Source organism: Branchiostoma lanceolatum, chromosome 18 (assembly GCF_035083965.1).
Source record: "Branchiostoma lanceolatum isolate klBraLanc5 chromosome 18, klBraLanc5.hap2, whole genome shotgun sequence".
In the NCBI taxonomy this organism is placed as follows: Eukaryota; Metazoa; Chordata; class Leptocardii; order Amphioxiformes; family Branchiostomatidae; genus Branchiostoma; species Branchiostoma lanceolatum.
In genome coordinates, this window is record NC_089739.1 from 8,686,031 (window position 1) to 8,701,528 (window position 15,498).

Below are 15,498 nucleotides of genomic sequence, written 5' to 3' on the forward strand. Positions count from 1 at the left end.
TGTAAGTGTGGTGGGCTCTTTATGGATAGAGGTTGACTCCTGAAACTCCTTCATAAATGGTGTTGTTAGCTTACGTCCAGAAATCTTCATGACAGCCAGTTGATTTTTGAACGTACGGGCTTCAAACTCTTGACTTCTTGGTCCAAAAGTAGGTTCTGACCGGTCACTGACCACTCTGATTTACAAAAAGGATTAAAACTTGAGAAAGAGAAGTGACAGACTGTATCCTCAGACAGACATATTGGGGTTAAGGACTCGTCTTTTATTGAGCAAATGTTGATCAACAAATCCTCCTTACCTTCCGTTGACTGCCTCAGTCTATTTGATCTTGTCACATTACAAGCTCAAACGTGTTCCTGTATTCAATATAGTGGATTTTAATTGGTTTGAGTAACGAAGACATGTCCTGGAAGTAGTATGCTGACCCTGTCTAAGGGTCTGAGCCAGTTGTGACCTTTGGCCTACTGATTCTGGCATTAGGTCAAGGCTCCCATAGCTAGTTACCTTGCCAAGAAGTTCATGTTTTTGGTAGCATTTGAATGTATGTATGTACAGTATATATTTACATAATTATGTTTGTATGTATGTATGTTTGCAGGCATGTTTGTATTTTGTATGTGGTTTGGCAGCAAAACTCAAGAAGCTATGGATGGAGTGTCATGAAACTTGATATGTGGTTAGGTCTTGTCCTGTCAAAGAAATAATGAGATTTTTAGCCCCCTGGCAGCTTTCCTTGGTACTGCTGTAGAACTTAAGGTTTTAATATCTCGTCAATTTTGTCCTACTTCTACAAGTTTGATGATGATGGCATTATGTTGTTGACTGCGTGTTCAGAGTATATGTTTTCGGTACGTGTGTTTGTTTGCGTTGGTGTGTGTTGTCTGAATGCATTGTCTGGTTACTTTGTCAAATAGTTCAGATACAGGCACAGGTCCGGATCTGTACCTAAACCTCTGTACCGGTACCTTTACATCATAGTAGGTTTAGGTATCAAGCTCTGGGGCATGTACCTCAGTCTTTCAGCCCTTCAGGTACGGTACACAATATGTGGACACACACACAAACCCCTGTATTGGTATCTGTACCAGATGTTGCTTTTTTTTTTAGGTTTACATGTAGGTATGCAGCTCTAGTTGCAGGTACATGTAACTTACTCTTTCACGTCTTCAGTTATCACACACAATATGTAGACACACACACAAACCCCTGTACCTAATGTTGCTTTTTGTTAGGTTTAGGTATGTAGCTCTGGACCCAGGTAGCACATGCCTGGCTCTTTTGATCCATACTGCTGTGACTTGTACATTCCATCACAATAGGTATGAGCGCTTACTTCGTCAAATAATGGTAGTACAGGTACAGGTCCGGACCTGTACTAGTACCTGATGTTAGGTTAAGGTATACATGTACAGCTCTACATGTATAGTTGAAGGTAGTACATGCCTCCCTCTTTCAAGCCCTTCTGCTGTGACTTGTACCGTCGCATCACAATAGGTGTGAGCGCAGCTGTAAGGGAAGGGCACCCCTTCAGTTAGCGTGCACAATGTGTGGACACACACAGACACGCTCGAGTTAACGGCCATGACCCACAGTACCCCCCTCTCACGTTGTTAGGGAGCAGACAAACCCTCTGATGTCAGGGGCATTAGGGATCGTCCAGTAACGCTTCACGTTTATGGCAGGGTATCGCGTTGATTTCAGAACATCTTGTCCAAAGTACATCATTTTTGGTTGATAACCTATTGATAAGTTTATCCATAATTAATCATGATTGATTTTTTATTACCAGATTGGTCACAGTCAAACCTGATAAGTGACAGCTGCTTCATGTACATAAGGACCATCTGACCATTGATATACAGTCAAACCAGTACCAATGTGAGCACTTTTTGGTGGTCCCTTAGGTAATTTTCCCATTGACACAAGCATTATAAGAATCCTGTCTATACTGACCAGCTGTCCACACACATACATGTACATGTACATGTATGTAGACCATATGTTCTCGGTCCCCTGAGTGGTCTTCTTGGGCATTTTCACCTGTATACTTGATACAAGTTCCTTTCACCATCTTTTTTTCTGGGTGTAATTCTTGGCTCGTCTCCAAAGGCGAGAATGTATGTTTGATCTCTGACAGAGTACCCAGGTAATTGGTTTTTGACAAATAACGGGCATGCTACATTAAGAAAAAGAAAATATTTGTAACAGTAGATGTTGGTTTTTCACGGGCAATTTCCTCTCCTTGCATTGACTCTCGACACCTAAAGAGCTGGCTTGAAAATGGGCCCATGACAAATTGGCATGCTGCTGCGTTCTCTTACTGTCACTTGTGGGACATCAATTTTAGCACCCAAGACAGGGAGGCAAAGGTCTTTAAGAAGGTGTGTGTTCGGCTAAGGTGTGGTTTAGTGGTCTTACAGAGGGCGCTTGTTGTATAAGTTTGGAGAACAAATTGTTGCGTGACAACACGACCCGTTACACAGAGTAAGTCCAGTGCAAACTGGATTACATGTTAATTGGATGTTACGCTGGTCTTGTTTATTGGTGTTTTGGTCTGTCTTTAAGCTGTGACAGCTCTACACTTCCAGGAGAGCGGAAGATGAATGAATGAATGAATGAATGAATGAATGAATGAATGAATGAATGAATGAATGAATGAATGAATGAAGAGAAAGAGAAAGAAAGAGAAAGGAATGAATGAATGAATACATTTTGTACATGCTATTAGATAACATAAGATAGCATAATTTGTAAAGACTTGTGTTGAGATAAAGACAGTAAATTGAAACAGCATTGTGAAAATGGTGGGCTGTGACCAATTTGTTTTGCTGTCAAGTTCGAAATGACTGTAAAAGCCGTGAAAGGTGTTTGTTGAGTGGTTTTATGTTCACTCGCTGTAAACAAATCAAACCGCAATCATATGCTCTGTCTTATGAAGTGCTGTACTAAGTACTGTGTTGTTTCAACCACAAATATAGATCTTAAAACACCACAAGGCTGTCTTGTGGTTAGGGTTGTTGACTTAGAATCTGAAGGTTCTGAGTTCGAATCTCAAGGCACTTTACACCTATATATTTCCTCACTCGACTCAGGTGAGAATGAGTACCTACAAATGTAGCTCCAGTTAGGGACATATTTTTTTCGGAAGCCAGAAGTCCCATGTTTGAGGAGAGCCACACCTCAAGCATGTTTAAGAACCCACCACACTTATGGAAAAGAGTAGGAGTCCATCCGGGTGTGAGTAGATCAAACCTTACAGTCTGGTCTTACACAGCTTATACATGTACATGTACTTACTGTCAGTACAAAACTGGTGTGTTACACCATGAGGCGGTTTACGGAAGAAAACACAAAAGAAACACAATTGCCTTCCTTACCCTCTACTGCAAAGTTACAACAATTTACAGTAACAAATGAATCTGAATCAAAATTACACATTGATGTTACCAACATTGAATAATTACTTCCGTTCCAGTTAATATATAGGTTAAGATACATGTAATGCTTAAAGCCTGCCGACTGCTATGGTAAACCTCTATTATCTAATCATTGTTGGGTTAAACCATTGTCAGCATCCCTAAAGGGGTATCATATTTCCATGTTGTTCCTGTAAAGTCTTTATTATGTAGAGCACCTGTTTTTGTCGTAGGCTTATTATGGATATTTGATCATAGGAAATGGTGGAATCAATTATTACTTAGCATTGTGTATGAATACCCTTCTTATATGCAGTGGTATTATACTTCTTAAGAAACAAAACTAGTGTTAAAGAATATGTTAAGAGGTTACTTTAGAAGCACTGTTCATTGTTGTTTAAGAAAAGGGGTTTCTCTTCTGTTTGGCAAGATGCTTCCTTGCTTTGTTATCAGATCAGTCTAAGTATTTCTAATTATGTCATTTTGTACGGTTAGGTTTTGAGGACCATGTTTACAATTTTCTTGCTGTGCTTTTGGAGTGGACAGACAAGGATGACTTTACACTGCACTCAAGTTTTGTGTAACTTATATTTTTTAATGGTGTCACTGTTTGTCAATGTGTCAGATTTGTGTAACCCGGTGGATTAATATTAATAGAAGTTACAGGTCCGGGCCTGTACCTAAACCTCTGAACGTTTCGTCTTCTTTCCTTTTGAGGCTTAGAGTACCAACTTCAACTTGCTGAAGATTTTGTAGCCTATATATACCGACTGTAAGGTTTGGACCATCGCACACCGGGGCATGCCCCTACTCTTTTTCAAAAGGTGTGGTGGGTTCTTTAACGTTCGTGAGGAGTGGTTTTCCCCAAACACGGGACCTCCATTTAACATCCTACATGTATCCGAGGGACGTCCCTAACCAAAGCTACATGTAGGTACTCATTTACATCTGAGTGAAGTGAGGAAATTTGTGTTAAGTGCCTTTGCCAAGGGCACAACGTTGGGGCGCATGTCCAGACATGTCTGGGGGCAACCCAGGATTGAGCTTGGGTCCCCTTGTTTGACAGCCAAATGTTCTAACCATTACGCCACACATGTACCTGTACCTGATGTTATGTTTAGGTTCACAACCCTATCCACGTTAAGGTCATGTTCACCTGAACGTTGTTTTGACACACCCTCGTGCAGACCTCTTTGTCGCCATGGCGAGAACATAAACTCCACACACCCTGTCAGCGACCGATGCCTTTGAACCCCAGTGTCTGTTTATCCTTACTATTTAACCAGGAGCTTGCGGTATGCAAACGTTTGGGACAACTTTTGGGAGGGGCGGAAATTTTAACAGGTGGCAGATAACAATATTATGACCGGTGATGGCTGGAGTGTTGAAAAATCTCGCTTGTCATTTCGATGATTGATGTTAGCATATTTGAGAGGGATGTCCCTGTAGCCTAACAGTTGAACTCCTGGTTTCAGTTAGTTGGTAACTGGAAGACCCTGGTTCAATCCTGGGACAGGACATTTCAGTTGGGGCTGCATCTGTCATTCAGAAGGGGGTAAAATGGGGGTCCTGTGTTCGAGGAGGTGCCTTGATCACGTTAAAGTGGAAGGGCTAGCAACCCCTAACTTATAGAAATATACGCTGCTACTGAAACAGCAAGGGAACTTGCTGCCCTATGTGCCGCTTGGCACTACAAGGTGAACAACAACAACAATATGTGTGGGAGGGGGGCCTTTCCAAAACCTTGTCTTTTGTAATTCGATTCACACCTGTATTAGCATTTATCGCTAGAACTGTCGTAGAGTGGAGCTCATTGCCACCAAGTGCTGTTGGAACATCCTTATTAGATACATGTAGCTTTAAGTTTAACAATGCTGACAGCTAGATGACCGAGAATCAAGAGGTTCTTGGTTCAATCCCCAGACATACCCTGATGTTGTGCCCTTGGGAAAGGAAATAAGGCACTTAACATAAATTTCCTCAATTCACTCAGGTGAAATGTGTACTTTGGTTAGGTTGGAGAGCCGTACTTTGAGTATGTTTAAGAGCCCGCCGCACTTATCGAAAAGAGTAGGGATATCTTCCTGATGTAAGTGGATCAAACTGTCTTTACCTTACGTACAGTGCTTGGAGCGCTCAGCCTAATGATGAATAATACTGTGAAAGAAGGCTTTAGTTGGCATTCGTGGCAAACTGCTTGGAAGATCAGTTGCTCATTCTAGGGATTGGATCTGTGGAATTCTTTTCTGCAGAGCTATCGAGTCGGTTATCTCTTCTGACTGTTTTAATTAACTTAATTAAGTCACATTATCACCCAACAGCATTTGGTATAAGTTCTGAATGGGGCGACTGGTTTACATAGAATGGTTTGTCAGGGTTAATCCGTGCTCTGATAACACAAGCCATTGTTCTAGACTATCAACCAGAGGTGCACCTGTGGAATTTGATGATTTAAAGGCGCCCTTTCCGAAACAATTTCGAACACCTGCCTGCTGGTTTTGTGATGCTGAAACTGGCCCTCTGGCCAATTTCCGGTAATTTCTATTCGAGAAAAATGTTATCTGTAACCAGCCATTCTGTACAAAAGTAGCTGTGGCACTATACTGTTAATGCCTGTCTTTATTAAAGTTTGTGATGGTTTGATTTCCTGGTAGGTAGAAAATAGAGTGTTTGCAGTGGTTTTCTGTTCATGGTAGCGTGTTACATGTAGTCACAATACTGTCAGTAATAGACCCTGTTCCCCAAGTCACCCGAATAGCTGAAGTCGCCAAGGCCGCATTGTTGCAGCCTAGTATGAACGCTCCAATTCGCATGTGAAGCCGCCCAATCCGCAACGCAGCAAATCCACCTCCGGAGGTGGATTACTACTGGCTTAGCCGCCTTCCGTCTTAGTATGAACGGTCCAAGCCGCTCAATCCTCATCAAGCGCATTACTTTGCATATTGACCCGGACATGGTTCAAGGGGTCATGTATGACGTCAGTATTTCCGTGCCACTTATTTACCACCAAAACACGATATTCGCTTACCTCCAAACTTGGTGGCATATTTCGCGGAAATATAGCAAAATCAGGCGATTTTGGTGTCTGGGATGACGAAGAGACACACATTCTTATGACCATCTTCGGGGAAGTGGGAATATAGGCATAACTGAAAGGATCTCGATATTTTACAACTCGCGCTCTTTCGACCCCTGGTATGAAGGAATGCGGCCTCGGCGGCTTCAGGGATTCGATGACTTGGGCGACTTAGTACGAACGGGGTCATAGAAACATCCGATTCGGTTTTGAGTTCACATTGAAGCAGTCACTGCAAAAACTGTGAACATATTAAACCACTGCAAAATTTTCAAGAATTACAACTTGCTAACTGCAGTTGTAGAATCTCTTTAATCAAACCCCCTTCTTCCACACAATTTACTGTGAAATGTGCACTGCGCCTGTCAAATAGAGAAGATGACCAAGTCATGTGGAACTAATCTGTATCTAGAAACAAACCAGGGGAAACAATACGCTGGATTCCTGACGTTTTCCCAGGTGAGGCCATACTGACTTTATTATGTGGATGACGCATCAATTTTTGGCTGTTTCCACACAAAAAAAAGTTTGCAACCATACTGTAAATTGTACAAAAAAGCTGCAAAATGAACATATTTATGCCATATATTGGAAAAATAATATCAGAAAATGGATGCTAATGATAAATTCCTCTTTTCCTAATCGTCAGTAGTACTGATTTTGTTGGAAACTTACTTCTTAACTTACTTCTTACACAGTGAACATTTTATGTCTTCAGTCATTTGTTCAACCTTCCTGTCTTAGTTTATAATGAAGACAACTTTTCTTTTTTACCCATGCTCGCACCAGTTTTGGGGTGCCCAGAGGATGGCATCCATATAATCAAATCAGTATGGCTTAAATACCAGTTCAGGAATGCTGGTCTTTCCTTTTATTCCCACCTTCTAATCTTCCATCTGTTGTGAAACATGATCTGTCATTGGTCAGAAAAGGACATACAGAGAGACATTTGGTTCTCAGGGTTTTGGCTGTGTTGTGGTGAATATGGGTTTCCCTCTCATGTAGACTGCTGGATTGGAAAATTGAATGACAGGCCAGATTTTAGCGAAGCCTTAGGGGCGAGCTTAATAGTATATTTTACGCCCGATTTGCAAGAATTCCCAGAATTCCACAGGAATTTCAGGAATCCGTCCGTCCAACTCTGTGGATGCCCGCCTGTCACTTGATACCTCATTAGCACGTCTGGCATCCAGGCACTCAGCTGTCGATGACAGATGACCTACTTTTACGTGGTGTCCGATTTCGTACTGCTGGGAGTGTGCCAGGGAGTTCACCGAATCTAGTATTCTAGCTTTGGAAAGGGTTTGCACATCCCAGTTGATCTATTATCACAAGAACGTGCTAAACATCATGCCTCCCACCAAGAAACCTCTGTGAAAACCAAAGCTTGAGGAGATTCAAGCTTATAAAGAAAGGCAAAGTTTTAAACGGAACGATAAATAACTTGGGTTACCGCTTGTTACGGGGAGGCGTGCGGTGTCGGAAAAACAACAGTAGCTCCTCGAAAACACATCCTACAGAGCTATAATAACAACCAAAACGATCATAGGAGCCCCAGCAAACCGATTTTCTAAACTTCCGGCCTAGTTTCTTACTCCACCTATCCAACAATGCCAGAGAAAAAGGCACTACAAAGGGAGTGTACTCCGGCCTTTACATATATGCTAGGAACTCCTCGAGTTACATGGTGCCTTTCTATATCTGCTTGGCAGATTCCTTTCTTATTTCTAAGTGCGTTTTATATTTTATGGCAGAACTAAGATCTAGAGTGCTACGCTGGTACTTTCCTTACAGTGAAGTAAGATCAATCCAGATGCCTTCGCTATGGCAATAATTTTTAATTGCCACACTTATTCACATTATTTCCTTTTTGGTGATCACCATGAAGTAATTTTGACAGTTAGGCAAAAGGCAGTATACTTTGGCACAAGACTGTAAAAGAACAAATAAAAATTTTGTGTTGAAATTGTAGACATCTTTTTACACAGGTGAGAAAATAAGAACATCCATGCGGAGGTGTTTTTCTTGTTTGCTTACAAAAATAATAAGTATCATTCAAGATTTCTCACACACCCATTATACATGTAACCAAGCAAGAATAAGAAATATTGAGATCCATATAAAATTTGGTGCAGTCAGTCCTTAGAAATGTTTAAAAGCTTGTGCAAGAACCACTTAATGCCCGGACAGACTCTTACAAACATTAATTCTTCCCCCGCACCATCACCGAGTGGAACGCCCTGTCTGGCGTGGTTGTTACGGCTCCCACCGTTGAGTCATACCGCGACAGGCTGGAGGCCTGCCCGCCTTAGCCTGGGACCTCCTCTCCCCCCCCCCCCCCCCCCCCCTACTTTGCCCCTCGCGGGGTTATCTGGGGGTTAAACAAGTTGAAGTTGAAGAAGAAAATGAAACAATACATGTAGTTGATCTCTTTTTCAGCCCAACCTTTAGATAATTTTCCTTCCCCACTTATGTAAGTTAGACCTGATTATTGGACGAATGTTAACGATAAGTATGATTACTAGGATTTAACAATAATTATGATTATCATAGACAGATTGGAGGGATCTATTGTAAAAACCCAACAGGTGTCTATCAACCAAAAGTGATGAATGAAATGACCCAAATGGTGCTATCAACTTGCTAATGAAAACAGATCCACGCTTTAAGGCACATCCGGCCACCTCTTGAGGCTCTAAAACATCATTAAGACAACAATGAAAGAAGGGTTCACCTTAAGACCTTTCAGACGTCTCCTGACCTTCACCCCTCTTCAAGACAAAAGAACCGACGTCTTAGATTTTATTTTGTACGTCAGAAGGTCTTAGTTATATACACAGCCAGGATTTTTCCTTTTAAGTCGTGGGATTTTAAAGTATGGTGTATTTCAAAACATTGCCAAATCCTGTCTTTGCCCTTTGATTGTTAATTTGCTTCGTTCAGGGCTCAAAATATTGGATGCATAAAATAAGATTATACTTTCATGCACCTAAAATTGGAGCTTTGTCCTAATCTTTGACTGTCTGCACCATGCATTGGTTTTATGACTATTAGGTACCCTTGCAGAACAACTCCCAACCACAGATGACCTTGCTCATTACTAATTCCCGACCAGGTCCGGTGAAGATCGGAAGGCCATGGTTGGCTATGTGTGACGGGGGCTTTTAACACATTTAAGAAAATTCCAGGTGTGCAAACTCAGGTAGCTAAAACACAATTTTAAACATTCCAAAATGTGTTTGGCTAAAACACATTTGAAATGTTCCAAAATGAGCCAGGCTAAAAGTAGAACACATTTTATAGAATAATTAAACCTTCTCCCTGCTGCCTAACTCTGTAAGCAATAGGAAATTGGGTGCCAAACTGCTACTTTAGTGTACTAAAGGTTAATATGAATGTACATGTTACCCATGTTTTGGATTGCAATATGGAGGACAGGTGTGTTTAGAGCTCACCTGTGGACTATCATGTCTTCAAGAAGACAGGTGGAAGTAAGCCTACAACAGGTGGAAGTAGGTTAAGAAGCCTAAGACCAGGATAAGTAGGAATTTAAGACGTTTATAATTCTGTAAGTCTGTAAGATGAATAATTGAAAGTTCATTTTCTTGTTATGAAGAGTAATCCACACATTGTGATATTTAAGGAAGTGTCTTTAGTGTTGAAGACATAATTAAGATGACAATCTAAGATAAACGCACCTCAGGTCATATGGAAGACCGCTCGGCCTTCACCTGTCTTAAAGATAAGACTCCCGCCTTCTTAAGTGTCACGGCCTGCGTCAGAGGGGGTTAAAAATAGCCACCAGGGTTTTCTTGGTTAATCTTGAGATTTTAAGATGTCTGAAGAGGCAGACGTACAATAGAAGGAACTGGTGCATCACAAAAAACTTTCAGGCTTTGTGTTAACTTGAGTTCTGTATTATTCACAACACTTGAAATATATTAAAGGTATAGCCATACCTACATTTTGTTTATACATGTATGTATATTCAAAATTGCATATTATACAAAATATGTTGAAACTGAATTATTCTTAATGTAACTCATTGACACATACATGTGACACAGTCAACGCATAAATGTAGAATATAATAATTATGTTTTCTCATCTTCTTAAAAAAACATAGGCATGCTCACTTTACAAAATACTAAGTGTACATTGTATAAGGCTACAAAAAGTATGGAATGCTATCACATGAATGAGCTGTCTAAGGCTTAAGGTTAAGAAATCAGAAAAGAGAAAGTTATAATGTCTTCTTCATCCTGTCAAAGCTGCGTCAGAAAGTGACACTTTTCGTCCGGAATTTGACACAAGAAATGTCTTGTGCAGTATGTGTTGTCTTAAGTAAGGGCAACATTGCAGGAAAGAGGTTCAAATTAGCATGTATAAATGAGTACTTAACACTGTTTCTCTGACTCTTTTCTGTTGTGTCGGCCAATGTTATTGTTGTAATTAACTGTATTTCCATTGTCAGCAGACTGTATCTACATTTTAGGACAACTCTGCTCACAATGTGCGACAGCCCCTCCAATACTTGATCACAGGAAAGAACAACATTTTGCACTTTCCACAGTGGTGGAACATTGTTGGGATCCGTACTCGGCGAAGGTTCCGGCAGCTTTAACTTGTCCTTTTAGCATTTTTACACTCTCTAAGTGCGCTCTACAAACTGGCACAAAGCCCAAAGTGGCTGTGAAGAAAGAGAAAGCCTTTCTACGCTGACTTAACAACAAAGATTCTGATGTTACGACAGTAAATGGATGTCGGTTCAGCCTTTCTCCCGCGCCTCTTTATTCGCTCTCGTACGCTCGACTGGGAGCTGACAGCGCATGCCGAGTTTTCTCGGCAAGGCTCGCGATTAACCAACCAGTAAGGCCACAGCAAGTGATTTTGTGGATAACTTTCTTTTAAGTTAAAGCCTCAAATATAGGAAAACAAAAAGAACTGTACACCCCAAAAATTAAAGATGAGTTGATTCGGACAATAGAGGGGTTGCAAATGTTAAAAGAAGACAGCCTAAATATGGTGTTAAAATCGCTCCCACACCTTTCAGTGTATAGGCAGAGCTCATCTCCGTTTCTATAGCTCACAACTAACTAACCAGTATGGCCACATCAAGTGATTTTATACATAGTATTATATGGATGACAAAATGAAAAAAGAAATATGGGCAAGAAAAACTCTACAAGATGACTGTCTTGATTTTGTCAATAGTGGGGTCAAATGTGAAAAGCCCTGACTACATGTGGTGTTGAGTTAAATACCTTCCCACACTTTTTGGTGTATAAGGCGTTGCCCATCACTATTTCTACCGCCCTTGGGCCACACAGTTATGCAAGCACTACAGCAGGGGCTCTGTCCAACTCTCATACTCTTTTTCATAAGTGCTGAGTGCTAAGTAGATCTAGATATCAGTTGCCATCTCCTCTTGACCTCTATCTGTATTCTTCTTATAACTGGGTAATGTGCAATACCATAGAACATGAAAAGGGTTGCAAGCTATAAATGTATAAATTTTAAATTGAAAAAAGATCCATGTTTTTTGCAAGGGAATTCAATGTACACATACATGTAGGTGAGAATCAATGATGTTATCCATGATACTACATTGTTATTGCCTAATTCTGTTACAGCTATTAGAGCTGTACTAACAAGTGCAGTACAAATCCTTAAGGTGGAAATACTGTAAATCATATTGCATATTTGCAGTGGTTTTATGTTCACTGTTTTCACAGTGCGTTCTCACAGCAAACTCATCACACCGCGAATGTGTGCTGTATCTTACTTCTCAACTTACTGTTCTGTTCCAACCACGAATCCCTTTTTTCCCTCCTACTGTGAAATTAACTACCCGCAGACTTAAAACGATTTACAGTAGCCTGAGTAAAAGTTTCCTGGCAGAAGACCAGGCTAATCTGTAGGAATTAGAGGTCCCAGGTATAAGGATGGCCCTTCCAACGCTGTGGTTATTTCTGAGGCTTAAAGGCAGACATAACATGCACTGGTGGAATGCTGGGATCTTCCACCTCGGCACGGAAGCTCGAACACTGGCCGCTTTGAATTCTCGAAGTCATTTCCAACTTCAAAGGCTTTTTCTAAACATTCAAGGGCACAGTGTTTGAAGTTCTACATTTCAACTTAAGTTGCTGTTCATCGTGGAACATTGACGGTGGTTTTATGTTGAACTTCTTAAAGTAATCACATTGTGAACATACATGTATGCTTTTTCTTACTGTTTGTTCCTTCGTTTGTGTGTTCAGACCCTTTTAGCTCCTAGTGGTACATAGGGCAGCAAGTTTCCTTGCTTTTTCTGTAGCAGGGTATGTTTTTACAGGAAGGAGTTGCTAGCCCTTCCCCTTAAGCGTGCTCGAGGCACCTTCTTAAGTCCCTTCTGAAAGACAAGTGCAACCCCAACTGAGTTGTCCTGTCCCAGGATTGAACCGGTTCCCCCAGTTAGCAACTGATTGGAACCAGGAGCTCAAGTGTGAGGCTACTACCAGTTGAACTATAGGGACATCCCTTCGTCTTACCATTGTCCTAATATATTATTTGAGCAGTGAGCTTAAAACACTGAGTTTTCCTTTTGCCTCCTGTAGCAACAGGAATCACACCTCTGTCTGCACCTATAAGAACCCAACACACTTTTCAATAAGGGTGCTAGGGGTAACCCAATGTGATTGGGTGAAAACATGAGCCATAGCAAAGTTGCAGTGTACTAATAGTAATACTGGCTACTTGAAAATCATCATGCTTCACCTCAATTGAGGATGACTGCTTTACCTTTTTTGAGGAGGGATGGGACAATTGTTAAGGGTGCATTTAAGCCGCATGGCTTTTCTCAATTCTCTTACAAGACAGCGTCTTTTTGTGAGGAGTTTTGGTGATTTGGGTTTGAATAGAAGGTGTGTTTGCTTACTGAAAGTGAGCCGTGGAGCCTGCAATGTTCTTACTAGGCACAAGAGGCATACAAAGCACTGACTGCCTCAATTGGTTGTCTACATGTATGATAAAGAATAGAAAATAAAATGGCACTGATATGCCATCTGCGTAGGTACTGTACATGTACATGCACTAGGGGAGGGTAGTGGACCTGAATCTAAGATTTAGTGGTAAATTGTCATCTTTGTGATGAGGCTTAGACATTTCATGTCAAAGCTACAATTTGTAGTTAGATTTGAATCAAATTGTTATCTTTGAGAGAGGTTTTTGAGAGAGGTTATCTTTAGTTTTAAAAAAAGGTATCCACTAGACTGATACTTAAGTGTGATCAGGTGCTCTACCTCCCTTGTGTGACACACTGACAGGTGTCAGTAGCCGTGTGATTCTCACCTGTCAGGTGTGAGACTGAACACCTGTTGTAGGTGTGTCCTGTCAAGGACATTCTGTGCAATGTTTTGGTGTAGACTTAGGTTGGGCTGGGTATTTCTTCATTCTATTTTATTACCTTAGGAAGGATGTTCTCCGATGAGAGCTTTTTGTTAATATATACAAATGTATGTGTGTTTGCACCTATAATTCAAGAAATAAAAAATAATTTTGGCAACTAAAGCCTAAGGCAAAAACAGTTGATTAATAAGCTCTAGAAAATAAGTTGATATTGAGTACTGTAACACAAGGAAAAAAATGTCTGTTACTTGATACTTGTATATATCAAGTTGACATTTTCCTAACATTAAATTGCCTGACATCAAAACATTTTAACATTCTAACTTTTCTTCTAAGTATAACATTGTCAACAACATTACAAGCAAACTGGAATTTGTGCCACCACTCCCAGCTCAAAAACCTATTGTGCCTAATTTGTTATTCTTCGTTTTCCTGATGATGTTATTGTTCCATCTGATGACGTACGTTGTGGCCAGAAATAGACGATGTTTTGCTAACAAATAAGCAGCTCATACATGGAGTATTAGTGAACAATGAGACTAGATCCTGGACATGTTGTAGGAAAACATGCCTTTGTTTTTCTTGGTTGCACCAGACAGAGTGACTGTCGGCGGTTATGCATTCAAATGTATTATCAAATGTTAAAGTATTTAGGTCACTTGTAATGATTTGTAGTGTTTTGAAAAGTGAAAACTCTAAGCAGTTTTTTTTTCAAAGATCTATTATGAGATAATTATGATTTCAGAAGTCAGAATAATGTTTTTAATGCTACACATGTTCTGTTTGGTCCAAACGACCAACAGAAGTAACTCACAAGTCGTGAGTTTGAATCCCGGCTGTGTCACTCACCCGACATGCATGCTACCGGAAAAAAGCGCAGTCCTTAGGACGGGATGTTAAGCCGTGGTCCATTATTCACTGTACTGTCGAAAAGAGCTAGGGGAATTTCCGCGGTACAATAAACCTGTATACAATGTATACTGTACATAGCGTCTGTCTTCTCTGTCATGACCAGTAGAAGATTAGCTCATCTGTTTATTGAGTTCATTTGAGCTTAACTGTTTGAAGATCACTTTCACCAAGTTCCATAGGCTTTGGTTTTGTAAAAAATTGATGTTAATCGTTATTTTCTTCTTCCCTATAGGTCCACCGGTGTGTTCATCTTCCTGTATGCGTTGTTCTACTACTACAAGCGCTCCAACATGTCCGGCACGCTCCAGACCGTGGAGTTCTTCGGCTACACCATCCTCATCTGCTACGCCTTCTTCCTCAGTCTGGGAACTGTCTCCTTCTTCGCTTCCCTCAAGTTCATCCGCTACATCTACGTCAATCTCAAGATGGACTAAGAGATGCCACTTGCTGGGTAGTAAACAGTGTATACTTTGAACAATAGTAACTTAAGATTTTGAAAGACACTGTCTCCTTCTTCGCTTCCCTCAAGTTTATCCGCTACATCCACATCAATCTGAAGATGGACTAAGACACTTGCTGGCTAGTACACGGTGGATATCTACTGTTGACAAGTCTTCATACATTTAGATTCTACATGGACTAAGACATACTTTGTTCTTGGTATTATTGGGACAATGGTAACTTAAGATATTGAAAGACTTCTTCGCT

The 15,498-nt window shown here is 40.8% G+C and overlaps 1 protein-coding gene across 2 annotated transcripts in view; it reads left to right on the forward strand.

Annotated features, from left to right (window-relative positions):
• LOC136424849 (transmembrane 9 superfamily member 1-like) overlaps positions 1 to 15,498 on the forward strand; it is a 33,188-nt gene extending 17,690 nt beyond the window's left edge. For both annotated transcript variants that reach the window (XM_066413528.1, XM_066413529.1), the window contains one exon: positions 15,023 to 15,498. In XM_066413528.1, coding sequence (XP_066269625.1) covers positions 15,023 to 15,224 — 202 coding nt within the window. In that variant the 3' untranslated portion in view covers positions 15,225 to 15,498. The remainder of the gene's footprint in view (positions 1 to 15,022) is intronic.